This window comes from Salmo trutta, chromosome 12 (genome assembly GCF_901001165.1).
Source record: "Salmo trutta chromosome 12, fSalTru1.1, whole genome shotgun sequence".
Classification (NCBI taxonomy): Eukaryota; Metazoa; Chordata; class Actinopteri; order Salmoniformes; family Salmonidae; genus Salmo; species Salmo trutta.
In genome coordinates this window covers 76285654-76311389 of record NC_042968.1, presented here as the reverse complement: position 1 = coordinate 76311389, position 25736 = coordinate 76285654, and the positions used below count along the sequence as shown (strand labels likewise).

Below are 25736 nucleotides of genomic sequence, written 5' to 3'. Positions count from 1 at the left end.
GACCCCTTGACTTTAACATTTTGTTACTTTACAGCCTTATTCTAAAATGTATAAAATTATTTATTTGTCCCTCAATCTACACACAATAACTCATAATGACAAAGCAAAACAGGTTTTTAGACATTTTTGCAGATTGATCTCCTGCATTGTCTTGGCTGTGTGCTTAGCGTCGTTGTCCTGTTGGAAGGGGAACCTTCGCCCCCAGTCTGAGGTCCTGAGCGCTCTGGAGCAGGTTTTCATCAAGGATCTCTGTACTTTGTTCTGTTAATCTTTCCCTCGATCCTGACTAGTCTCCCAGTCCCTGCCTCTGGAAAAACATCCACACAGTATGATGCTGCCACCACCATGCTTCACCGTAGGGATGTTGCCAGGTTTCCTCCAGACGTGACGCTTGGCATTCAGGCCAAAGAGTTCAATCTTGGTTTTATCAGACCAGAGAATCTTGTTTCTCATGGTTTGAGAGTCCTTTAGGTGCCTTTTGGCAAACTCCAAGCGGGCTGTCGTGCCTTTTACTGAGGAGGGGCTTCCGTCTGGCCACTCTACCATAAAGGCCTGATTGGTGGAGTGCTGCAGAGATGGTTGTCCTTCTGGTTCTCATCTCCACAGAGGAACTCTGGAGCTCTGTTAGAGGGACCATCAGGTTCTTGGTCACCTCCCTGACCAATGCCCTTTTAATGATTTTCAGTTTGGCCGGGCGGCCAGCTCTAGGAAGAGTATTGGTGGTTCCAAACTTTTTCCATTTGAGAATGATGGATGCCACTGTGTTCATGGAGACCTTCAATGCTGCAGAAATATTTTGCAACCCTTCCTCAGATCTGTGCCTTGACACAATCCTGTCTCGGAGCTCTACGGACAATTCCTTCATCCTCATGGCTTGTTTTTTTTCTCACATGCACTGTCAACAGTGGGACCTTAAATGGACAGGTGTGTGCCTATCCAATTCATGTCCAATCAGTTGAATTTACCACAGGTGGACTCCAATCAAGGATAATCAATGGAAACAGGATGCACTTGAGCTCAATTTCGAATCTCATGGCAAAGGGTCTGAATACTTATGTAAATATGGTATTTCTGTTTTTTTATTTTTATACATTTGCTAAAATGTCTACAAACATGTTTTTGCTTTGTCATTTTGTGTAGATTGATGAGGATGTTTTTTTATTTAATCCATTTTAGAATAAGACTGTAAAGTAACAAAATGTGGAAAAAGAGAAGGGGTCTGAATACGTTCCAAATGCACTGTATATCGTCAAATAATATCTCAATATGTAATTGTATCGACCCCCCCCATCACTAGTCTCAACCTTGTTCTATGAAAATAACATAACGAGAGTAGATTGAATTTGCTATCCATCTTCTGCTAAATGTATGTGTGTTCTGTCTTTCCATACAGGGATGTCTTGGCTCTCTGTGAACAGTCACTTTTTTGCCTGAATAAGGCAGTGTTGTTGCTCCCCTTCTGCCTTGTATTTAACCCTTTCACTTCCTCTCAAATTATTTGTATATAGGGCTCTCTAAACAACTCCTCACTCACTCGCTGAGTTGATTAAGAGCTTTTTGTTTAATTGGTGTCATTCCAAAGACATGGTAGTCTCTCTAGTTATGCCTCATAAAGTTTTGCATGACATAAGAGTCAATTGAGGAGAAGAGTTTTGAAGGAAGTATTGAGGGAGGAGAGGACCGACAGTCCCATGATTCATTCTGTTCTTCCTCCTCCTCCATCCTGGTCCAACTCTGAGGCAGGGAGTGTGGTGTTAAAGGGCTGAGCACTCTCCTGTGCAAGTCTGAGGAAGAGGAGAAAGTGGGACAGGGGTACTGAACTGAACACCAGGGTAAAACTGAAGTCTCCATCACCAGGTAGGTGTGTGACACTATCACTCGGACTCTCCTGTTGTCTCAATTCCTATAACAGCTTTTAGCTTCCTCTCTATGAATTGATGTTACCCTTCATGTACTGTATGTTTAGTTACTGTGTGTGTAGCTATATCAGTCTGTCTGTCATCTGTCTTTTTATCCATATATTTTCCTCTTTGTGCAAATTTCATGGATGATTGGTGTTACAATGAGCGAAGCTACATCACTATATTTGTACATGTTTTATACTTCAGTGTTAACACAAACAGTTCTCTAGAGCAGCATGGTTTATGTCAGTTTAGACCCACTCACTGTTTATATTCAGATTACTGGACAGACTACAAGTCGAACAGATGGTGTTATGTGTTTACATTATGAGAACGCTGCTATCTGCACATCACTGGGTGTTGAAACTTAAATCTAGAGTTTAGGACTATAAGGTTCTATTTGCAAAAAGATGATTCTGAGATAATTGTCTTTAAAGTTCCGAACCCTAATTGGTTTGAGACGGTGTCAGCTATTTTTTTTTGTATCTAGTATTCTTTTGAACTTAACATAAATTGTGGTATTTCTAGTACTATAGCGGTAGAGAGCCTTGAACAGAACAAGGCTACGTCAATAACTTCATTTAGACAAAAATGCAGATAGAACCTTAGTGCTCTAAATGTCAATGCTGCCTAACCCTGTTAGCTTTATGAATGTAATTATAGAACTAGATTAAATTAATGATGGTATGTACTTATAATGATTCATGTAGACAGGGCTAGTCCTCTCATCTCCACACACCAAAAACATTATTTTATCTCTAGCACACAAATACTGTACACACACACACACACACACACACACTTTATCCTCAACCTCTGACCACTTGTCTTGCTCTGTCAGTCTGCCTTTCTTCAGATGTCCCTCCGGTTCAGGGAAAAGAGAGAGATGGTTGAAGATGATCATATGTTTAATGTAGGCCTATGTGCAGGTAACTGCCAAAATAAATGAAACCCCAACATAGTGTCTTAATGGGGCATCAATAGGGCGTTGGGTCTTGGCATAGATTCTACAAGTGTCTGGAGTGATGCGACACCAATTCTCCATAATTTGGGGTGTTGTTGGTGGTGGAGGAAAATGCTGTCTCAGGCGCCGCTCCAGAATCTCCCATAAATGTTCAATAGTGAAGGTGCGTAAAAACGGCGGCCCCCATGTACTTACCACAAATGCCTCATTTGCTAAATTCTACGTATTGTACATTGTTCTCCATTACTCTCCTTTTGTATCGGCATTAACACAGTATACATGATCCCAATTCTAGCTCAATGACGGCGGCAATTAGAAAAAAACAAAAAAGTTGTTTGTGCTGATTTACTGGAACGTTGGACCATGTTGCGCGCCATAGTTTAAGAACTCTGTGGGTAGTGCTAATAACAATGACGTCATATTGGAATTCCACCACCTTTATGCACCTTCACCATTGGGTTAAGATCTGGTGACCGAGACACACACACTTTAAACCCCCTATGCACATTTAAGACCCCTCTTCACTGAGATCTCTTCTAGCCATGGTAGCTAAAATAATGGGCAACTGGGCATGTTTATACATGTTGTTGCTTAGGGAATTAAAGTTATTTATAATAATGGTTACATGGAGAAAATCGGACCTCTTTGAAATGAATGTGGATGGCCCTCCCTTCAGCAAAGTATACTTTACCTAAACCCTCCCTGAACCCTTCACTATGCCCAAAATTAGAATTACAACAAAATGAATAGCAGAGAACATGTCTACCATTTACCCTCACTTCTTGGACAGATCAGAGCCTTAGATATGCAGTTCTAGAAACTGTTCTTTGTCCTGTCAGCATTTACATGGCAACTCGAATTTGCCTACTTTCAGCACAATGAGCTTTCCATTTCTGATTGATTGTGCCGTGTCTGCTGCTTCAAGTTTCAGCACAACAATGTAAGTTACTCAAATCTGGTTTATTGTGAGGTCAATAACGCTGATAAATACATCATGGGCAAGTAACATTGTTTATAATAAATTAAATTATAGTAGTAGCAAGCTATCAAAGTTGACCTCCGGTCTTCTTTATCTTCACGCTCTCCTTCTCAAACTGAACAGAACACAGGCTATAGGCTAGTCTGCGCGCAAGATAAAGCATGTTTTGGACTAGGCCTAATCAAAAATTATTTACGGAAGAAACCTTTGACTTTACTCCTGAACAACCACTGTAGCCCTAAACAGCGCAGCCATTGGTTAAGCAGCACACAAAAAGGTTTTGTTCAGCAAGAGCAGAGCAGGTCAGGGATCAGGGGTGGAATGTCCCTTGCCGTGTGTAATGCAGCCTAGTTTTATTTACACCATCCCAGCAGCTATCTTAGAAATATAACTTTGCTCTGTGCTTCTCTGAGCATGCACTTTGATTGAGACCACACTAAATAGCCTATAGGCACACTTGATATAGCCCCAGCTGAGAATCAGAGATGAGGGGTGGCATCGGGCTCACATCGATATATAGGTTAATAAGCAACTAATTATAAAACACTGAGAAATATTGACATTTCATCCATTACAAGTTACATGACCCTCCCCTGGACTAGATACAAAAAATGACTAAAACCCCCTTGACTGAAATTGAAAAGCATGACCCTCCCCCCTTTTCCTTCAGGTACCCATTATGTAAATGTTTATCCATCCCTTAATTAACTCAGGAACCACAACTGTGTGGAAGCACCAGCCTTCAATATATTTAGTATCCCTCATTTAGTCAAGTGTTTCCTTTATTTTGCCAGTTACCTTTATGTCTGGTAGCTATGCAACTGCTTGCCATGGATCCATCAATGACATATAATATTAAAATGCATGTCAGTAGAGGAGAGATTGCCTTCATCACTACTTGTATTTGTGAGAAGTATTGATATGTTGAATGCACCAAGCTGTCTGTTTAAACTACTAGCACATAGGTCAGACACCCTGCATACCCCACAAGACATGCCACCAGTATATTCACAGTCCCCAGGTCCAAAACACACTATGGGAAGTGCACAGTACTACATAGAGCCATGACTACATGGAACTCTATTCCACATCAAGTAACTCATGCAAGTAGTAAAATCTGATAAAAAGACACCTTAGGGAACAGCACGGACTGTGAAGGGTCACAGACACAGGTACAGACACAGGTACAGACACATGCATACACACCCACATGTACACATGGATGTTGTGTTGTAGATATGTGGTAGTAGAGTAGTGGCCTGAGGGCACACACTTAATGTGTTATGAAATCTGTTTTGAAATGTAATAGTTTTGAATAATGTATATAACTGCCTTCATTTTGCTGGACCCCAGGAACAGGTCCTTGGCAGCAGCTAATGGGGATCCATAATAAATTCAAACTAATGACATTATTTGTTCTGGCTCTTTGGATATTTGTGTAGGAGTTCTTGCCCTTATCGCCGTTCTTTACCTTATTTAGCAGTCCCATACAGTACGTTGGACATGGAGGCGGGACCTGATGAGGGAGTGGCGGGGGCTGTGTCTGCAAATGAGACCTCTGAGACGAACCCCAGTGACACACCGTCAGGCATACTGACCAGTCAGGAGTTATCTGCTATTGAGGATGAAGAAGTCCTGAATAAACTGGTGAGGCAGTAGAAGTGCATACTTCACATAAACCGTTTCCATTATCTTGTCCAATTACTTTTTTGTCGACGTTTAGAAAATAGATGTGACAATTGCCTGCTAGGGTATGTTTCCATTTATTTTGGGTTGATAAAAACAGCTGGATGTAATGACGTCTCACACACACACACACACACACACACACACACACACACACACACACACACACACACACACACACACACACACACATATATATATAGTCGTGGCCAAAGGTTTTGAGAATGACACAAATATTAATTTTCAAGTCTGCTGCCTCAGTTTGTATTATGGCAATTTGCATATACTCCAGAATGTTATGAAGAGTGGTCAGATGAATTGCAATTAATTGCAAAGTCTCTCTTTTCCATGGAAATTAACTGAATCCCCCCAAAACATTTCCACTGCACATCAGCCCTGCCACAAAAGGACCAACTGACATCATGTCAGTGATTCTCTCGTTAACACAGGTGTGAGTGATGACGAGGACAAGGCTGGAGATCACTCTGTCATGCTGACTGAGTTCGAATAACAGACTGGAAGCTTCAAAAGGAGAGTGGTGCTTGGAATCATTGTTCTTCCTCTGTCAACCATGCTTACCTGCAAGGAAACACGTGAAGTCATCATTGCTTTGCACAAAAAGGGCTTCATAGGCAAGGATATTGCTGCCAGTAAGATTGCACATAAATCAACCATTTATCGGATCATCAAGAACTTCAAGGAGAGCGGTTCAATTGTTGTGAAGAAGGCTCCAGGGCGACCAAGAAAGTCCAGCAAGCGCCAGGACCGTCTCCTAAAGTTGATTCAGCTGCGGAATCGGGGCACCACCAGTACAGAGCTTTCTCAGGAATGGCAGCAGGCAGGTGTGAGTGCATCTGCATGCACAGTGAGGCGAAGACTTTTGAAGGATGGCCTGGTGTCAAGAAGGGCAGGAAAGAAGCCACTTCTCTCCAGGAAAAATATCAGGGACAGACTGATATTCTGCAAAAGGTACAGGGATTGGACTGCTGAGGACTGGGGTAAAGTCATTTTCTCTGATGAATCCCCTTTCCGATTGTTTGGGGCATCTGGAAAAAAGCTTGTCCGGGGAGAAGACAAGGTGAGCGCTACCATCAGTCCTGTGTCATGCCAACATTAAATCATCCTGAGACCATTCATGTGTGGGGTTGCTTCTCAGCCAAGGGAATGGGCTCACTCACAATTTTGCCTAAGAACACAGCCATGAATAAAGAATGGTACCAACACATCCTCTGAGAGCAACTTCTCCCAACCATCCAGGAACAGTTTGGTAACGAACAATGCCTTTCCCAGCATGATGGAGCACCTTGCCATAAGGCAAAAGTGATAACTAAGTGGCTCGGGGAACAAAACATCGATATTTTGGGTCCATGGCCAGGAAACTCCCCAGACCTTAATCTCATTGAGAACTTGTGGTCAATCCTCAAGAGGCGCGTGGACAAACAAAAACCCACAAATTCTGACAAACTCCAAGCATTGATTATGCAAGAATGGGCTGCCATCAGTCAGGATGTGGCCCAGAAGTTAATTGACAGCATGCCAGGGTGGATTGCAGAGGTCTTGAAAAAGAAGGGTCAACACTCTTTGCATCAACTTCATGTAATTGTCAATAAAAGCCTTTGACACTTATGAAATGCTTGTAATTATACTTCAGTATTCCATAGTAATGACAAACTTTGTGGAAATTAATATTTGTGTCATTCTTAAAACTTTTGGCCACGACTGTACACTACCATTAAAAAGTTTGGGGTCACTTAGAAATGTCCTTGTTTTTGAAAGAAAAGCACATTTTTTGTCCATTAAAATAACATCAAATTGATCAGAAACACAGTGTAGACATTGTTAATGTTGTAAATGACCATTGTAGCTGGAAACGGCAGATTTTTTATGGAATATCTACATAGGCGTACAGAGGCCCATTATCAGCAACCATCACTCCTGTGTTCTGATGGCACATTGTGTTAGCTCATCCAAGTTTATAATTTTAAAAGGCTAATTAATCATTAGAAAACCCATTTTACAATTATGTTAGCACAGCTGAAAACTGTTGTCCTGATTAAAGAAGCAATACAACTGGCCTTCTTTAGACTAGTTGAGTATCTGGAGCATCAGCATTTGTGGGTTCGATTACAGGCTCAAAATGGCCAGAAACAAAGGACTTTCTTCTGAAACTCGTCAGTCTATTCTTGTTCTGAGAAATTAAGGCTATTCCTTTCAAGAAATTGCCAAGAAACTGAAGATCTCGTACAACGCTGTGTACTACTCCCTTCACAGAACAGTGCAAACTGGCTCTAACCAGAATAGAAAGAGGAGTGGGAGGACCCGGTGCACAACTGAGCAAGAGGACAAGTACATTAGAGTGTCTAGTTTGAGAAACAGATGCCTCACAAGTCCTCAACTGGCAGCTTCATTAAATAGTACCCGCAAAACACCAGTCTCAACATCAACAGTGAAGAGGCGACTCTGGGATGCTGGCCTTTTTGCGTATTTGCAAAAATCTACAGTGTCTTATAAAAATGTAGTGGTTGAAGTGTTTCCATTACCCATTTAGGAAAATTGCGCATTAATAAATTGGCGACAGCCTGTGTGCCCTTCCACCTATCTGTTTTATGTCTCAGGTGGCCCGCGCAAGCCAGCATGGATAGAATACAATAATTGACTAATATTTGCCATATTCTAATAATTATCACGTGCCAATGTATCGCCACGGTCCGTGCCACGGTGAGACTTGCACTCCTGTAGATCTGTAATAAATGGATGGTGAAACTTGCATCCAGCCAACCAGAAAAGCAAGGTGAAACAATTCAGGCATTCCTGAAAGTCAGGGCAATCCTTGTCCTGCAAAGAAGCATTATTTGTTTATAGTTGAACAAAAAAAAAAGATTTTGCAAGCAGTAGGCATTTAGAATTAAATGTGGAGTGGAGGGTATGGTAAGGCTACGTGATGACATCACGTGCTCTGCCTACCTGCAAAAGTATTCGCCAATGATTACATTTGTCGTAATAAAGAAAATCCACCCCTGTAGAAGTGTTGGCTATCTTTAGATAATTTATCCTATATCTGCCATTTCCATGACATATTTTGTAGAGTAAAGCTGGGTCAATGGACACCTGCCAATAGACAGCAGGTGACATTTCTGTTGTTTCACACACCAAGCAAGGAGTTTTAGTATGGAGGTTAATGAGTGTCGAATTTGGTCAACAACCCCTTATCAAATATTCAAATAAGGATTACAATAATGAGATGTATCCACCAATCCAAAGAAAGGTGAGAGATAGACAGCCCGCCATGCCGCATTGTAAACAACGACTCCCATTGTTAGGGCGGAGAGACGTATCTTGTCAGTATTTCCATAATCTTTGCGATAAATCTCGCCAGCTTGTAGTCCTAAAAACGGAAATGATTTACCTCTAGTTCATTCAGCCATTCCAATGGGCAAATGAATGGAGAAAGGATAGGCTTCCGGATCTACGTTTTGATCTATGAGATGATACGGTATCAGTTAGTTAACATGACCTTTATGAATTAGGAAGCCTTTATGTGCGTTATTGGTTTTTTAATTACATAAACGCTTCAAAATTCACAAAAAGTGACATTAGCTGATGAAAATTATCTCAACAATTTTTTTTTAATAAGATCTATGTCTTTGTTTACCACAGAGCTTATTTTCTGCATTTATCCAAAAACCATGCTGAAGAGGAAGGAAACCGCTCAGGGATTTCACCATGAGGCCAATGGTGACTTTAAAACAGAGTTTAATGGCTGGGAGAGGAGAAAACTGAGGATGGATCAACAACATTGTAGTTACTCCACAATACTAACCTAATTGACAGGGTTAAAAGAAGGAAGCCTGTACATAATATAAATATTCCAAAACATGCATCCTGTTTACTAAAGTAACACAGTGAAATATTTGGCAAAGCAATTAACTTTTTGTCCTGAATACAAAGTGGTATGTTTGGGACAAATCCAATACAACACATTACTGAGTACCACTCTCCATATTTCAAGCATAGTGGTGGCTGCATCATGTTATGGGATGTTTGTAACTATTAAGGACTGGAGAGTTTTTCAGGATAAAAAAGAAACAAAATGGAGCTAATCACAGGCAAACTCCTAGAGGAAAACCTGGTTCAGTCTGCTTTCCAACAGACACTGGGAGATGAATTCACATTTCAGCAGGACAATAAACTAAAACACAATCAAATTTCAATCAAATGTATTTATAAAGCCCTTTTTACATCAGCCTATGTCACAAGGTGCTATGCAGAAACCCAGCCTACAATCCCAAACAGCAAGCAATGCAGATGTAGAAGCACGGTGGCTAGGAACAACTCCCTAGAAAGGCCAGAACCTAGGAAGAAACCTAGAGAGGAACCAGGCTCTGAGGGGTGGCCAGTCTTCTTCTGGCTGTGCCGGGTGGAGATTATAACAGTACATGGCCAAGATGTTCAAGCGTTCATTGATGACCAACAGGGTCAAATAATAATAATCAGTGGTTGTGGAGGGTGCAACAGGTCAGCACCTCAGGAGTAAATGTCAGTTAGCTTTTCATAGCCGAGCATTCAGAGTTATTCAAGGCTAAATCTACACTGGAGTTGCTTACCAAGAAGACTGTGAATGTTCCTGAGTGGCTCAGTTACAGTTTTGACTTAAATCTACTTGAAATATATTGCAAGACCTGAAAATGGTTGTCTAGCAATGATCAACAGCCAATTTGACAGAGCTGAATAATTTTTTTAATAATAATGGCCAAATGTTGCACAACCCAGGTGTGGAAAGCTCTTAGAGACTTACCCAGAAAGACTTACTGCTGTAATCGCTGCCAAAGGTGCTTCTACAAAGTATTGACTCAGGGGTGTGAATACATATGTAAATTAGATATTTATGTATTTATTTTCAATACATATGCTAACATTTCTAAAAACAACAATATTGGGGTACTGTGTGTAGATGGGTGAGAAAATATATTGAATCATTTTGAATTCAGGCTATAACACAACAAACCATGGTGGAGTTATTGCCTACAAAAGACGCCATTACTATTGAGTTTGGCCTTGGTCTCCTCATCTTTTGGTTTCTACATGGGTTTATCTCTGACAGTTGGATAAAGCTGTGGATTTTGATGAAAGGCGAATGATCCGCGCTGCATTCAGGGACTTGCTCAAGAAGAAGAGAGGTAAGATCAGAGAGCTTCAACGTGAAATGTGACAGGATCGCATCTTTGCTATCACTCCTGACTACCCCTTTGAATGTCCACTCGCTGTCCTACTTCCAATTTTAATACTACAATTCTCTTTTTCTCCCTCGACTTCTCTCTAAAGAGAAGCGAGAGAAAGAGCGGGGGTCCAGGCAAGATGACCTGAGGCAGCAGGCTTTGAGTAAAGCAGGCACAGGACAGATGGGAATGAACAGAGGCCAGACCAGCAACCACCAGCAAAGATCCCACAGTGAGTATCATATCCCTCCGAAAGGACACTGTGACGACTTCCGCCGAAGTCGGTCCCTCTCCTTGTTCGGGTGGCGTTCGGCGGTCAAAGTCACCGGTCTTCTAGCCATCGCCGCTCCACCTTTCATTTTCCATTTGTTTTGTCTTGTTTTCCTGCACACCTGGTTCACATTCCCTCATCAGACTAAATGTATATTTCCCTCTGTTTCCCCCATGTCTGTGTGTGGAATTGTTCTTTGTGTAGGGTGTTACGCTACAGGCTGGCTTGCGCTAGGTTTGTTTCAAACCTAGGTTGGTTTGTTTTGTTTACCCGGTTCATGTTACCGTGGTTGTGCTTTGTGCTGCCTCGCCTGAGCCTTTGGGCCAGGGTGTATATTAAAGTTCTCCTGTTATCACCCATCTCTGCTCTCCTGCGCCTGACTTCCCGGCAACCAGTCACTCACCCCGTTACAGACACAACACACACATATTTTTACATTTTAGTCATTTGGTAGATGCTCTTATACAGAGCGAATTACAGTTAGTGCATTCATCTGAAGATATATAGGTGGGATAACCACATATCACATATCAGGCATAGAAAGTAAAATTTTTCCTCAATAAAGTAGCTATCAGTAGTGGCAGACCAAGTGCTGGTTCTCTCTCTCTCTCTCTCTCTCTCTCTCTCTCTCTCTCAAACACACTCACACTCACACTCACTCTCTCTCTCTCTCTCTCTCTCACTCTCTCACTCTCTCTCTCTCTCTCTCTCTCTCTCTCTCTCTCTCTCTCTCTCTCTCTCTCTCTCTCTCTCTCTCTCTCTCTCTCTCTCTCTCTCTCTCTCTCTCTCTCTCTCTCTCTCTCTCTCTCTCTCTCTCTCTCTCTCTCTCTCTCTCCAAGCTTTCAAATCAAAGTGGGATTGTGAGAGATGTCCTGCTTCCCTACTCAAAATCACTACATGCCCCCTTCTGTTTCTCTACAGTGCACAGCCAACTCTCTGCATCAACCACCAACTCCTTCACTAAAACAACTGGCAGGTGAGTCATTGAGCTAACAGCCAGCCATGTTTCACGTGTGATTGATCAAATTCTGCATGTCTAAGTTGTGATACTAGGAGTGTGTTAAGTAACATGTTTATCCTCTCTCCCCAGCATGGCCAAACCAGCTATGGCACCAGCCCATCAGTGTTCCCCTGTCGTTGCAGCACCCAACATGAAAAATGTCAAGCAGATGTTACTGGATTGGTGCCGGGCCAAAACCGAACCATATGAGGTAAGCATTTGAGGACTCACAATCTTACCTCAACATGAATATATTCTTGTTTTATACCCACAGTGTCCTCAGCATACCAATAACCTTACTTCACTTGATCAATGTCTTTGTAAATCCACTCCCTCTCCTCGCTCTCTTTGCTGTTCCCTTTTATGTCCCCTCCTCCCTTACTCTGTGCAGGGGGTGGAAATCCGCAACTTCTCGTCCAGTTGGAGTGATGGCATAGCGTTCTGTGCGCTGGTGCACAGGTTCTTCCCAGATGCATTTGAGTACTCCATCCTCAACCCCAACGCACGCAAAGACAACTTTGAGCTGGCCTTTAGCACGGCAGAGTGAGTTCCCTATGTATCTATTCTAAACAAACATTGAAACACACACACACCCTCAGCCACAGAAAACCTACTCTGACAAAATGCACTTTCTACTCATAGATGCACAGGAAGGACCCAAGGGCTGTGCAGTGATCGATTGAACTTGACAAAAATACCTTCTCTGAGGAAAATAAAAAAATCTGTACTGTCCATTAGCTCAGCTGCCAATGGATCCTGCCTGGGGACAATGATTGTGATTGCTCAGGCCTGTCTCTCTCCTCTCCTCTCTTTTGGCTGTAGAAGGCTGGCAGATTGCCCCCCTCTGCTGGACGTTGAAGACTTGCTGCGGATGCATGAGCCTGACTGGAAGTGTGTGTACACATACATTCAGGAGTTCTACCGATGCCTGGTGGAAAAAGGCCTAGTTAAAACCAAAAAGAAACTCTAGAGACGGATGTTTCACAATATGGGGGTGGGGAGGGCATATAAGAGTTTGTAGTTTGCTGTAGTGCCTTTTAAGCACATAGCTGGGATTTTTATTAACTGTGTGTATCTTTGTATTGGTTTGTGTGTATTAGCTGACAATTTCTGTTTATGTTTTGAGAGGACAGCTGGCACTTAGGATCAGTGCATTCCACTGAGATTACACATCTGTTATAATCTCAGTCAGAGCCATGGAGAATCTGGGAATGGCTTTTTATGGTGCTGCAGTGCTGTGCCCTGACAACAATGCCTTTTTGTGGGTAGGCTATGTATGGGTTAAAGATACATGAGGTCAAATGTTATGTGAATGATGTGGTTTGATTTGTGAACATTTATTTTGTTCTGATCACATTATAGAGTACTACTACATTTCTATTATGGGGAACCCACACCATTTTCAGCCTGAAAGAGGATTGTTGCCAAATCATTACTGTATTTGGTAACTATTTAAAAATGGCAAATATCCCTGAAGTCTACTCTATCAAAGTTTAGACCCAAAGGCATCTTGGTCCAGGGCAAATAAAAGGCAGTGACTGGCTCACAGTAACACTGACTTATTATAGGCTAGGCTACTCAGGACCACCATGTGCTCAGGGACAGACTATAATCATACTATATAAACACAGACTTGCCATACCGTGTCCTGCATTTTTATTTCCATCTTGGTTTGAATGTTTTCCCCTCCATTATTGATAGTGCACTATGTTAGTCACATAGCCTACATTATGTAGCCTAAATGCATACAGTTTGGAAGTGATTCTTCAAAATATTAGCACTCTACTCTAGCTCACCAGACTGTGTAGGCTCTAGTATATCAGTGAATAACAGTTAAATAAACAAACCTAGCCTACTAATCCAATAGAATGCACTGTATGTGTGTCAATTTGGACTGATATATACACAATAAATACACAATAAAATAACATAACAAAGCTCGCACCTCTGACGCATGGGGTGTCTTCTTCTTGCCCACGTGCATGATTGACAGATGGTCACATCATCAATCAATCAATCAATCAATGAAATTAATGTATATAGCCCTTTTTATATCAGCCAATGTCACAAAGTGCTGTACAGAAACCCAGCCTAAAACTCCTAACAGCAAGCAATGCAGATGTAGAAGCAAGGTGGCTAGGAAAACTCCCTAGAAAGGCAGGAACCTAGGAAGAAACCTAGAGAGGAACCAGGCTCTGAGGAGTGGCCAGTCCTCTTCTGGCTGTGCTGGTGGATATTATAACAGAACATGGCCAATATGTTCAAACGTTCATAGATAATATTAATAATAATAATCACAGTGGTTGTAGAGGGGCAACAGGTCAGCACCTTATGAGTAAACGTCAGTTGGCTTTTCATAACCAAGCATTCAGACTTAGAGACAGCAGGTGCGGGCATCTTTCCCTACATTTTACGCTTTCAACGGACAATCATAGTTCACATAACGGTTAAAGCAATAATTTCACAAGTAAGATAACTCTGACAGCAGAGATAACATCATTTAAATGCGCTCAGGCATAGTGGTCACGCGGGGCCCCAACTCCGGGCGCTCTTGCGCAGTGTCCTGTAGGATAACAACTAGGCTATAGGCTACACGGCTGTGCACGTTAAGATAGCCTACCAGCCTGACATTTTCATTCTGCGCAGTTCATTTATAGAAACCTAGTCACAACGCCTGCTGAATTTGGAGGTTGCGATTTCTTGGGTACATTTATTACGGTCTGACTCTATTCTCAATCAGATATTATCAGGGCGCTGTGTGAGTGATGTGGGTTCCTCTCTAGGAAAACAGTTGCACCGGTCAGGCAGCAGGTAAGCAGGATCGAGGCGCAGGCAGCTGTCCCGTTAACTGGGCAGTCTGCATCACGCGTACAGATGCTCTTCTAGTAGCCTATTTATTTAAATGAGCTAAACACACATCTCAAGGATATGTTTACTGGAAATAAGGCACTAGGTTACTGTCTTTTCACGTTTTATGACACTAAACTCGCGTACCGGGACCGGCGTCAGGTTTATTACCTTTGACAGCTCGCGCAAGCGTCACTGACTGCTGTCATTCTCCACCGTATGTACTTGTCTCTCCACGGTATCTATTTGTCATTCCCCTAGGCGTAGTATATATTTCAGACGCGTCGAAGAAAACCGTATACCGTAAAGTCCTGTCTTTTTGAGGATTGAAAGAAAGCGTAGATGTTTCTGTCAAAATCCTGGACCGATTCAATTGGATAAGTCTATTTTACCATGCCCTGCCTTGCGACAGTTTGAGACCGATTCCTTGTCCACCTTTGAGATAAAAGGTAATGTATTTTGTCGGAGTGTGCACAACCGTACAGCAGCCATCTGTCTATTGGCTATGTGATTATTATTGTATGTTGATTGATGATCATACATTCTTGTTTTTTTATTTTCTATAGTTAAACGATGTCAGTGTGCCCCAGCAGGGCGGTGCATGGCTGAGGAGAGCTGTATTAAGTGATGTTATAGATCTGTTATAAACTTTGATGTGTGACAGATGGGTAGAACAGAATCTCCAGGCCATTACACTATTCATCCACCTATTTGACTCCACCTCTGCTGAAATAGCCATGATCAACAACATTTGTGGTGGCTTTTCACTTTCCAATACATTGATGTATTGACACACCTTCAATGACCACAACCACAATCTATTATGTTTAGGCTACCCTTGCACAAGCAAGTGGTCACATGTGCCCTTCAATTTTCAGAGCCACTCTGAATGTCATAAATAAATGAAGGGGGTCAGGGCCAGCTCTAGCATTTTGGGGGCCCTAAGCGAGATTTGGTTGTGACTGTCAGTGGCTGACAAAACAAGAGGAAAAATGCGGATGCACAACCAAATTTCGAACTTGCACCTTGTGTATTCTACTATTCTAACTCTCAACAGTACATTGAGACCACAATTGAGTACCCCCTATAGGCTACTTCGCATAGAGAGGGGGACTATGTAGACCACTATGTGGCTCGTCTGTTGACATTTGTGTTGTGCGCTGTGTCCCTCTATATCTGCTGCTGCAGTGGGTTAGTGTTGCATCTCTAAACACACACTCTCGCTGCCACAGAAAGTGTGTGTGTTAGAGTGTATTAGAGAGACCTAGCGAGTTCTACCTGAAGCAGAGGAGCATGATATATTGGTTTCATGCACAGAAAGCCAATCTTCCCCCCTCCATCTCCAAAACATACAGTAGTTGAAAGGGAAGACACAAGGAGGGAATGGGGTAGAAAGGGGGTTGGGGGACTTAAATATGTTGCTAAGCAACAGGAAAGTAGACCAGGATGGGGTAGAAAGTTGGTACCCACCAGCTTGCCTGTGGCTCAGTATGGTGATGATGTCAGCAGTGGTGTCTGAGGACTAGGGGGCAGGAGGTGGACAGGTACTCAATGTGAGCCAGCTCCCCCCACCCGCTTCTGGCTCCATGCCAATCCCCCCCTCCTGTCGGGCCACAGGGCTCTGTGATAGATGGAGAGATGGTCTGTGACCAGAGGGAGGACGAGGGAGGGGGTTGTGAAGGACAAACAAACACAGGTCACTCATCTTCTCATTCTACATTGGTATCAGTTACACACCAGAGGAGTCTGGTGGGAGGTGCTATAGGAGGACAGGCTCATTGTAATGGCTGGAATGGAATCAATGGAACAGAGTTAAACACATTGTTTCCATGTGTATGATGTGTTTGGTACCATTCCATTGATTCCATTCCAGCCATTACAATGAACCTGTCCTCTTATAGCTTTTCCCACCAGCCTCCTCTATTCCACACCCAGCCCAGCAGACTGCACATTCCTCTCTCTATCTCACAATCGCTCTCCCATCCCTTCACCATGATTTGTGGTTACTAACCAGGTTGATGGATCAAATGCAGCATAAACAAAGCAGCACAGATCCAGCCAGACCCTCTGGACAACCTGGGAGGAATACTTTTCCAGGACCTGCTCTACCCCGGCGACCAACAGCTCAGGACACCTCTATCCCCAGTCCCACTGGAGGGTCTGGGAAACTCCCAGGACTGGCCTCAGGTGTACGTCAGATGCCAGACCAGGTGAGGCTGGAGCATGTACAACCTGGGTCCAGTCCTGCAGTTCCAGTCTATTTCAGCCGTCCCAGACCTATTGCACTAAATTCCTCCAGAGATTCAGAGGCTGATATGAAGGATAAGGCCTTTATTCCAAACCGCATTCCTGGACCACACAGCTCCATCTCCCTGTCCCAGTCCCCCACAGAGTCTTCCCTGTTGTCCCGCAGTCCTCAGAGTCCTCACAGCACTCAGCCTTACACCGGCCAGCCTTACCTCATCCCCCAGCCTAACCTGCCTCAGCCCTGCCTCACCCCACCATCCAGCCTCAGCCCCAAACCAGGCTCCAGTCCACAGTCCCAGAGGACCAGCTCCCCTCTGGGCGCCATGGAGAATCAGCCACAGACTGAAGGAGAAACGGATCACGGTTTCAGGTGAGACAGATCACGACTGATGATGCCAAGTACTATTTTAGTAGCATGCCCACTGTATGACATTTGTTCTAAAGTTTGTACTCCCTGACTAAATATAGTAACATGTTGTCTCCATGGAGATAGTTTTCTCTTTCCCTCCTTGGCAGACCAGCTAGGCAGAACCCAGCCTCAGTGATAGAAGCCATTTGCAGCATGATGGGTTGATTTGAGTTTGTCACATGAATCAAATGTCATACATCTCAGTAAGAGCTGTCTGAAGTGGACAGAATGGATGCAGGCTGTACATTTCCTTGACAGAGGTCCCAGAACCCCCACTGGTCACTGTACAGTATGGGTTCAACACTTAACATTGAGCTATACATTATTACATAATAATTACATTGTGACTACACAGTTATGATTGCAAATCACTGTAACGGGAAAGTAATGTATGTGTTTGCATAACTACTGATAATGTAGGATGTGCATGCCCACCTGTGTTGTCCTCTAATAGGGTGCACATTGTCACATGGAATGTGGGCTCTGCTGTTCCCCCTGATGATGTCACATCTCTGTTTGGGCCGCATGCTGGCGATGGGAGCACAGACATGTTTATCATTGGGTGAGCTTCTGCTCCAATCACAACGGTGCCAGGGAGACAGCCTTGAATGTCTCCTCCATCATATCTCTATCACTGTTCTGATCTCTCCTCTACTACCTCATCTATCCATCCAAACATTTTCTCATTGCTCTTCTGCTCCCACTGAGTTATGAGTTGTTCTTCCTCTCTTCTTCCTCACTCAGGCTTCAGGAAATGAACTCGATGATCAACAAGCGGCTGAAGGACGCTCTCTTCCACGACCAGTGGAGTGAGCTCTGCATGGACACACTCAGTCGCTTTGGATATGTGCTGGTCAGTAAGGAGTTAGCTCGCTATGATGTGCCAGTCACTGTCTCAATCTCTATAGGGACAGTTTCTCACGACAGTCGTGACAGACAGAGTATAATGTCAAACATCTTATCTAATGGTCTATCTTCTTAATGTAAGATTATTTCTTTTTTCTTCTCTCTCTTTATCTCTCTATCTCACTCTTTATCTCTCTCTTGCTCCGTCTCTTTATCTCTCTTCATCTCTCTCTCTCTCTCTCTCTGTCTCTTTATCTCTCTTCATCTCTCTCTCTCTCTCTCTCTCTCTGTCTCTTTATCTGTCTTCATCTCTCTCTTTCTCTCTCTCTCTCTCTCTGTCTCTCTCTACCCTTCTCTTCACATCTTCCTTAATCACTATAGGTGGCGTCCCAGCGTATGCAGGGGGTGCTGTTGCTGGTGTTCTCTAAATTCTGCCATCTTCCATTCCTGAGGGGGGTGCAGACAGAGAAAACACGCACAGGCCTCGGGGGCTACTGGGTGAGTGTCACCCATGGCAACCCCTGCTCTAAAAAACGAGCTTGTCAGTAAATGTACAGTCCAGAATCCCTTGTACACAAATAGCTTTTAGATTGTATTAAATATGTTAATATGCCAGGGAGAGAGAGTGTGTGTGTGTGTGTGTGTGTGTGTGTGTGTGTGTGTGTGTGTGTGTGTGTGTGTGTGTGTGTGTGTGTGTGTGTGTGTGTGTGTGTGTGTGTGTGACCTTCCTGTGCATGTTGATGTCAGCATGACTACTGGCTGCTGGTGCAGTCTCCTTTTCTCTGAGGTCAGTGCAGCAGGACTGTCAGGCTGTCTGGTTCTCTGATACCATGCCATCTGTCCTTTCATGCTTATCACAGTGGATGTTTGATTACAGAGACCTGGAGAGCATCCATGTTTAATCCATCAATGTGTGTGACATTTTCATACTCTCTCTGTATCGCTCTCTTCCCCGCCCCCAGGGTAATAAAGGGGGTGTAAGTGCGAGGATGACGATGTTCGGCCACCCGGTGTGTTTCCTGAACTGTCACCTGCCGGCTCACATGCGGAACCTGGAGCAGCGCATGGAGGACTTTGAGAGCATCCTGCAGCAACAGCAGTTTGATGGCGCGACCGCCTCGGGTGTGCTGGACCACGAGTGGGTCATTTGGATGGGGGAGGGCTGATGTAAACAGTATGTGTAGGGCCAGGAGTTTTCCCCACCTGTCCACCGGGCGACAGGTGGCCTAGTGGTTAGATCCTTGGACCAGTAACCAAAAGTTTGCTAGTTCGAATCCCTGAACCGACTAAGTAAAACAAAACTGTCGCTCTGTCATTGAGAAAGGCACTTAACCCTAATTTCTCCCGGGTTGCTGTCATTAATGGCTGATACCATGCCGTGACTCCTCTCTGAGGTAGTTGGGATATGCAAAAAACACAATTCCATTTCACCACACATGTACATGTGTGAAACAGAACAAACATAAGAACCCCCTATTTGACCTTTGGGAGTTTTTCCCTGGTCATATGGTCACAAAATACTCCTAATTATGTGGTCTGATGATCAGTCGTTGGCTCATTGGGTGGTCGATGAAATGGTTATTTGTTCTTCTCCCAGTGTGGTGTTCTGGTTTGGGGATCTTAACTTCCGCATCGAAGACTATGACATTCATGTGGTGAAGAGTGCCATTGACAGCAATAAGCTCCCTTTGCTGTGGGAGCGAGACCAGGTGAGAAAGCTGTAGAATCTACTTATTTGACATAAATAAATGTCCAAATGGAATTTTGTGGAAGTCATGATTATCTTTGGAAACAAAGACTGTTGCTTCATTACCAACAGAGGGAGCTATAGCACCACAAAAATGAACCTGCACCCAATCATATTTATTCACTCAGTGGCTACATCAAGTCAAACGAGCTACTTTGATGAGCTACATTGGTATATATATTTTTTCTCTCTCTCCCTTTCTCTCTGTCTCTATTTCCATCTCTCTCTCTTTTCTCTCTTATTTGTTTTGCAGCTCAACATAGCCAAAAACAGTGAGTCCATCTTAGATGGCTTCCTGGAAGGGCCTCTCAAATTCCCCCCCACATATAAGTTTGACGTGGGGACACACAGATACGACACCAGGTATGTGATTCTGTGTAGAGAAATATACGGTTTGTGATTGATGTGATGCTCCCTCCTCCATTAACTGATTCACTGACCTCTATTTCCCACTATTATCTCTCTGTACCTCTCACAGCAGTAAGAAGCGAAAGCCAGCATGGACAGACCGTATCTTGTGGCGTCTGCGTTGTACAGGCTCCCCTGTTCCTACCCACAATGCCGCTCTGCAGCGTGGCCTAACCTCGTGGCTGGGTGGGGCAACCAAGGTGGTGCAACACTCCTACCGCAGTCACATGGGCTACACCTGCAGCGACCACAAACCGGTCTCTGCTGTCTTCTCATTACATGTAAGTCCAACCTCCCTGTGACCCCTGAACTCTCACCCCAGCAGTCACACTGTTTGATGTTTATCCAGATATAGGTGAATGCACCAATTTGTAAGTCGCTCTGGATAAGAGCGTCTGCTAAATGACTTAAATGTAAATGTAAATGGTGAAAAACCTTCACAGTTACTGTCACATTATAACACTAGTATGACCTCACATCATTAGAATCAGCCTCTGAAATTATCTTTCTTTCCATCTGTCTCTGTCTGTTTTCACTATCATACTTTATCCCCCAGTTCCCATTCAAAGTGGACCTTCCTCTTGTAACATTAGAGTATGAGAAGGAGTGGACTAAAGTTTCTGACGCTACAGTCAGATTCACTGTGAGGTCCAGCTTCCAGCGCAGCTCATGGGACTGGGTTGCAATATACAAGGTAACTGTGACTTCAACTTTAAACCAGTGAGAGTTCATATTTGCTCTCACACATACCTACAGTACAGTGCCTTCAGAAAGTATTCACACCCCTTTACTTTAACAAAAAATGTTGGTGTTATAGCCTGAATTTTTTGGTTGATAAAATGTAGATTTTTTTATCACTGGCTTCCACAATATACCCCATAATGCCAAAATGGAATTGTGTTTTTAGACATTTTTACAAATTAATAAAAAAATGAAAAGCTGAAGTGTCTTGAGTCAGTAAGAGAAAGGGGGATACCTAGTCAGTTGTACAACTGAATGCCTTCAACTGAAATGTGTCTCCCTGCATTTAGCCCAACCCCTCTGAATCAGAGAGGTGCGGGGGGGCTGCCTTAATCAACATCCATGTCTTCGGCACCCGAGGAACAGTGGGTGAACTGCTTTGCTCAGGGATAGAATGACAGATTTTTATCTCGTCAGCTCGGGGATTTTATCCGGCATCCTTTCGGTTACGTGCCAAATAAGTATTCAACGCCTTTGTTATGGTAAGTCTAAATAAGTTCAGGAGTAAAAAGGGGCTGCACAAGTCACATAATAAGTTGCATGGACTCACATGAGTACTCTGTGTGCAATAATAACAATAACATCATTTTTAAATCTACCTCATCTCTGTACCCCACACATACAATCTCTGTACCCCACACATACAATTATCTGTAAGGTCCCTTAGTCAAACAGTGAATTTCGAACACAGATTCAACCACAAAGACCATGGACATTTTCCAATGCTTCATAAAGAAGGGCAACTATTGGTAGTTGAGTAAAAAAATGTAAAAAGCAGACATTGAATATCCCTTTGAGCATGGTGAAGTTATTAATTATACTTTGGATGGTGTATCAATACACCCAGTCACTACAAAGATGCAGGCGTCCTTCCTAACTCAGTTGTCGGAGAGGAAGGAAACCGCTCAGGGATTTCACCATGAGGCCAATGGTGACTTTAAAACAGTTACAGAGTTTAATGGCTGGGAGAGGAGAAAACTGAGGGTGGATCAACAACATTGTAGTTACTCCACAATACTAACATAATTGACAGGGTTAAAAGAAGAAAGCCTGTACAGAATAAAAATATTCGAAAACATACATCCATTTGGTAAAGCTATTAACGTTTTGTCCTGAATGCAAAGTGTTATGTTTGGGGCAAATCCAATACAACACATTACTGAGTACCACTCTCTATATTTTCAAGCATAGTGGTAACTGTATCATGTTATGGGTATGCTTGTAATAGTTAAGGACTGGGTCGTTTTTCAGGATAAAAAAGAAACGTAATGGAGCTAATCACAGGCGAAAACCTTGTTCAGTCTGCCCTCCACCAGACGCTGGGAGATGAATTCACCTTTCAGCAGGACAATAACCTAAAACAGGCCAGATCTACACTGGAGTTGCTTACCAAGAAGACTGTGAATGTTCCTGAGTGGCTGAGTTACAGTTTTGACTTAAATCTACTTGAAAATCTATGACCTGAAAACAGTTGTCAAGCAATGATCAACAACCAATTTGACAGAGCTTGAAACATTTTGAAAAGAATAATGGCCAAATGTTGCACAATCCAGATGTGGAAAGCTCTTAAAGACTTATACAGAAAGACTCCCAGCTGTAATCACTGTCAAAGGTGCTTCTACAAAGTATTGACTCAGGGGTGTGAATACTTATGGAAATTAGATATTTGTGTATTTAAGTTTCAATACTTTTCTAACATTTCTAAAAACATGTTTCCACTTTGTCAATATGGGGTCAATTGATATCTGTGGTTTTTCTTCACAGGTTGGGTTCAAACATCACAAGGACTATGTAGCATATGTGTGGGCCAAGGCAGATCATGGTTCACAGGTATGATACAAAGCCTGACAAACATGCTCTCACAACCAACCTCAGAGATCCATTGAGATAATAACATTACACACACCCACTTGCTATCTTTCCATTTTCTCTGTTTTGTTCTTCACTCTCTTTTTCCTTTTCTCTCCTCAGGTGACATTTACAGAGGAGGATTTACCCAGGGATGCAGGGGAATACATTTTGGGTTTCTACAGCAACAACATGAATACTATTATCGGAGTGACATTGCCCTTTCAGGTCAGGACCCTTCCTGCAGTTTTCCTTCCTGTGTTGTTTAATGAACAGAGAATAAAGCAATTGCTTCCCACCCTTTCCTCTACCCTCTTCAACAACCCTCCTCCATCTCCCATAGATCCATGTTCCTGTGCACAGCCCGACAGCCCCACCAGTATGCCGCTCAGACAGTTCTGACGTCAGCTCAGAGGATGACAGCACACTGGTCCTGCTGGCCCCTGCTAGCTCCCGCAGCCCAAGCCCTGGAAAAAGCAAACACCACCATCGTCACCGCCGCAGCCGCAGTCCTGCTCACTCCAACACCCCCATGCCCTCCCTGCAGGGCCTCAGCTTGCACCCTCGTCCCCTAGAGGGGCTACCAAGCAGCCGCTCGCCCTGCTCTGCAGCTAAGAAGGAGCGCCTGGTCTCCCCCCAGGACACCCTGCCGTCGCCCATCAGCCCACTCACGCCCCGCAGCCCTGTGTCCCCCGGGGGTGGGGTCTCAGCCCCAGAGGCTCTGATCGCTGCCATCCTGGGGGAACACAGGCCAACTCAGGTCACCCCCACAGGGGGCAGGTCACCAGGCAAGACTGGAGAGACAAGTTTATGAGAAGCCCAAGCAACAATCTCTATGGGGTCATGAATGTGCACAGACATTAAGATAAGACTGTTGAAATGAGGCCAGTAAAGACTATATGATGATAGAATCTAGGGCTGATATGGTCCATTATTCTGATGCTGATCTGACCCCACACTGTCACTGCGCTCATAAAAGCAGTGCATTGTATGACTTGTAGTTTGCAACATTCCACGTGGTAGTGAACCAGTTGTCTCTGTTTCTTAATCTACTTATCAGTGACTTCATCCCATACATACACTGTGTGTACTTTGGAGTCAGGAGCTAGTCCAAATCGATAACAGTCTAAGTCTTACCCCAAGAAGTGCTTTTACAGACTCATATCAATACTCTATGTACACAATAAATGTAAAGCCAAAGCAAGAGTAAATCTGCAATGTACAGTACTGCTGTTGTTATGGTAAGTGTAAAGGATGTCTATATGCCCTACCCATATGGGCTGGATCACTTGGTGTGGTATGATATCCATCTTTCCATGCCCCTAAGCACCAACTGATATTAAACCACTCCAACTGGTTTGTTTCTGAGTCTCCCCATCTTGTGTATGTGTGTAGAATTGTACATGTCTGAGAGAAAAAAAACATTCCTGTCTTATTTTCAGAGTGATAAGGATTCTAATGATTTGGTGGTTTGTTTTGGTTGTGGACATATTGGTTGTGTGCGGAAAATAAAATGATAATCCTGAGAAAAATACTTTTGATTTTTGATATCATGCACAGAACATTCAATGGGATAGCTCGTAATTATAAAGTGTAAAGAGTCCACATAGGCTAATGGCCAATCCTCAAACAGGGCTTTCGTTTTTTGAGATACCCCTACCCAAGGTAGAACAAAACATAGCCATGTTTTTTCACATCTCTTGTCTCCCATTTATGAAATGGATGGGTGTGTAAAAATATTTTACTGCAAAACCAGTTCAACTGATAGAAAATATGACACACACCCTAAACTCCAAAAGTGCCGAATAATGCCGGGCTGGAGAGGGGATCGGCTGCATAAGTTCACGGAACCCAATATTGCAAGCTCTAATATTGATAAAATGTGGAATACGCATAGTCTGTTGTCTGCCCTACATACACAAACATCATAAGGATATCTTGAAGCATTTTGGAAGTATAGTGTACGGGTCCTGTGTGTAGCTGGTGTAGAGAGTCAGGCGCAGGACAGCAAATATGAGTATCAACGTACTTTTACTCAAAATGACAAATGTACAAAGTAACAACATGAGCACACCATAACGGACCGAAAATACAATAAACAATCACTCACAAACAAACATGGGGAACAGAGGGTTAAATAATAAACAGGTAATTGGGTGAGTGAAACCAGGTGTGTAAGACTAAGACAAAACAAATGGAAAATGAAAAGTGAATCGGCGGTGGCTAGAAAGCCGGTGACGTCGATTAATTGAAAGTAAAAACATATTTTTAGAATTTTTTTCAATTACAAAAAAAATATAGATATACAGAAATATCACACCATTGGCAGCGATTACAGCTTTGAGTCTTTCTGGGTAAGACTAAGCTTTGCACACCTGGATTGTACAATATTTGCACATTATTATTTTTACAATTCTTCAAGTCAATTTAAGTCAAAACTCTAACTTGGCCACTCAGGAACATCCAATGTCATCTTGGTTGTCAACTCTAGTTTTAATTTGGCCTTGTGTTTCAGGTAATTGTCCTGCTGAAAGCTGAATTTGTGTGTTGTGAAGCAGACTAAACCAGGTTTTTGTCTAGGATTTTGCTTGTGCTTAGCTTTATTCCATTTCTGCATTATCCTAAA

General features: G+C 43.2%; 2 protein-coding genes across 2 annotated transcripts; both read left to right on the top strand.

The window, feature by feature from the left end:
• The first annotated feature begins 1577 nt into the window (after nucleotides 1-1577).
• On the top strand, nucleotides 1578-13656 carry LOC115204193 (smoothelin). Its single transcript, XM_029769568.1, has 8 exons — nucleotides 1578-1857; nucleotides 5325-5491; nucleotides 10632-10707; nucleotides 10853-10978; nucleotides 11939-11993; nucleotides 12108-12228; nucleotides 12409-12560; nucleotides 12840-13656. The coding sequence occupies exons 2-8, from the start codon at nucleotides 5348-5350 to the stop codon at nucleotides 12985-12987; spliced, it is 822 nt and encodes a 273-aa protein (XP_029625428.1). The 5' UTR covers nucleotides 1578-1857; nucleotides 5325-5347; the 3' UTR covers nucleotides 12988-13656.
• An 893-nt stretch (nucleotides 13657-14549) lies between these two features.
• Nucleotides 14550-24636, top strand: LOC115204192 (inositol polyphosphate 5-phosphatase K). The gene is made up of 13 exons (XM_029769567.1): nucleotides 14550-15313; nucleotides 16879-17481; nucleotides 17975-18082; nucleotides 18265-18373; nucleotides 18748-18864; nucleotides 19329-19504; nucleotides 19964-20075; nucleotides 20367-20476; nucleotides 20592-20802; nucleotides 21078-21215; nucleotides 23027-23092; nucleotides 23234-23338; nucleotides 23454-24636. Exons 2-13 carry the CDS (start codon nucleotides 16883-16885, stop codon nucleotides 23922-23924), a joined length of 2322 nt encoding a protein of 773 aa, XP_029625427.1. The 5' UTR covers nucleotides 14550-15313; nucleotides 16879-16882; the 3' UTR covers nucleotides 23925-24636.
• The last annotated feature ends 1100 nt before the right edge of the window (nucleotides 24637-25736 follow it).

What these genes read in the sequence shown, in the direction of transcription:
- LOC115204193 (XM_029769568.1), top strand. Translation starts at nt 5,348, where the DNA reads ATGGAGGCGGGACCTGATGAGGGAGTGGCGGGGGCTGTGTCTGCAAAT. An exon ending in AAGAAGTCCTGAATAAACTG is followed by an intron (nt 5,492 to 10,631) that starts GTGAGGCAGTAG and finishes TATCTCTGACAG; the next exon opens with TTGGATAAAGCTGTGGATTT. An exon ending in CCACCAGCAAAGATCCCACA is followed by an intron (nt 10,979 to 11,938) that starts GTGAGTATCATA and finishes GTTTCTCTACAG; the next exon opens with TGCACAGCCAACTCTCTGCA.
- LOC115204192 (XM_029769567.1), top strand. Translation starts at nt 16,883, where the DNA reads ATGGATCAAATGCAGCATAAACAAAGCAGCACAGATCCAGCCAGACCC. An exon ending in TCGGGTGTGCTGGACCACGA is followed by an intron (nt 19,505 to 19,963) that starts GTGGGTCATTTG and finishes TTCTTCTCCCAG; the next exon opens with TGTGGTGTTCTGGTTTGGGG. An exon ending in AGGCAGATCATGGTTCACAG is followed by an intron (nt 23,093 to 23,233) that starts GTATGATACAAA and finishes TTCTCTCCTCAG; the next exon opens with GTGACATTTACAGAGGAGGA.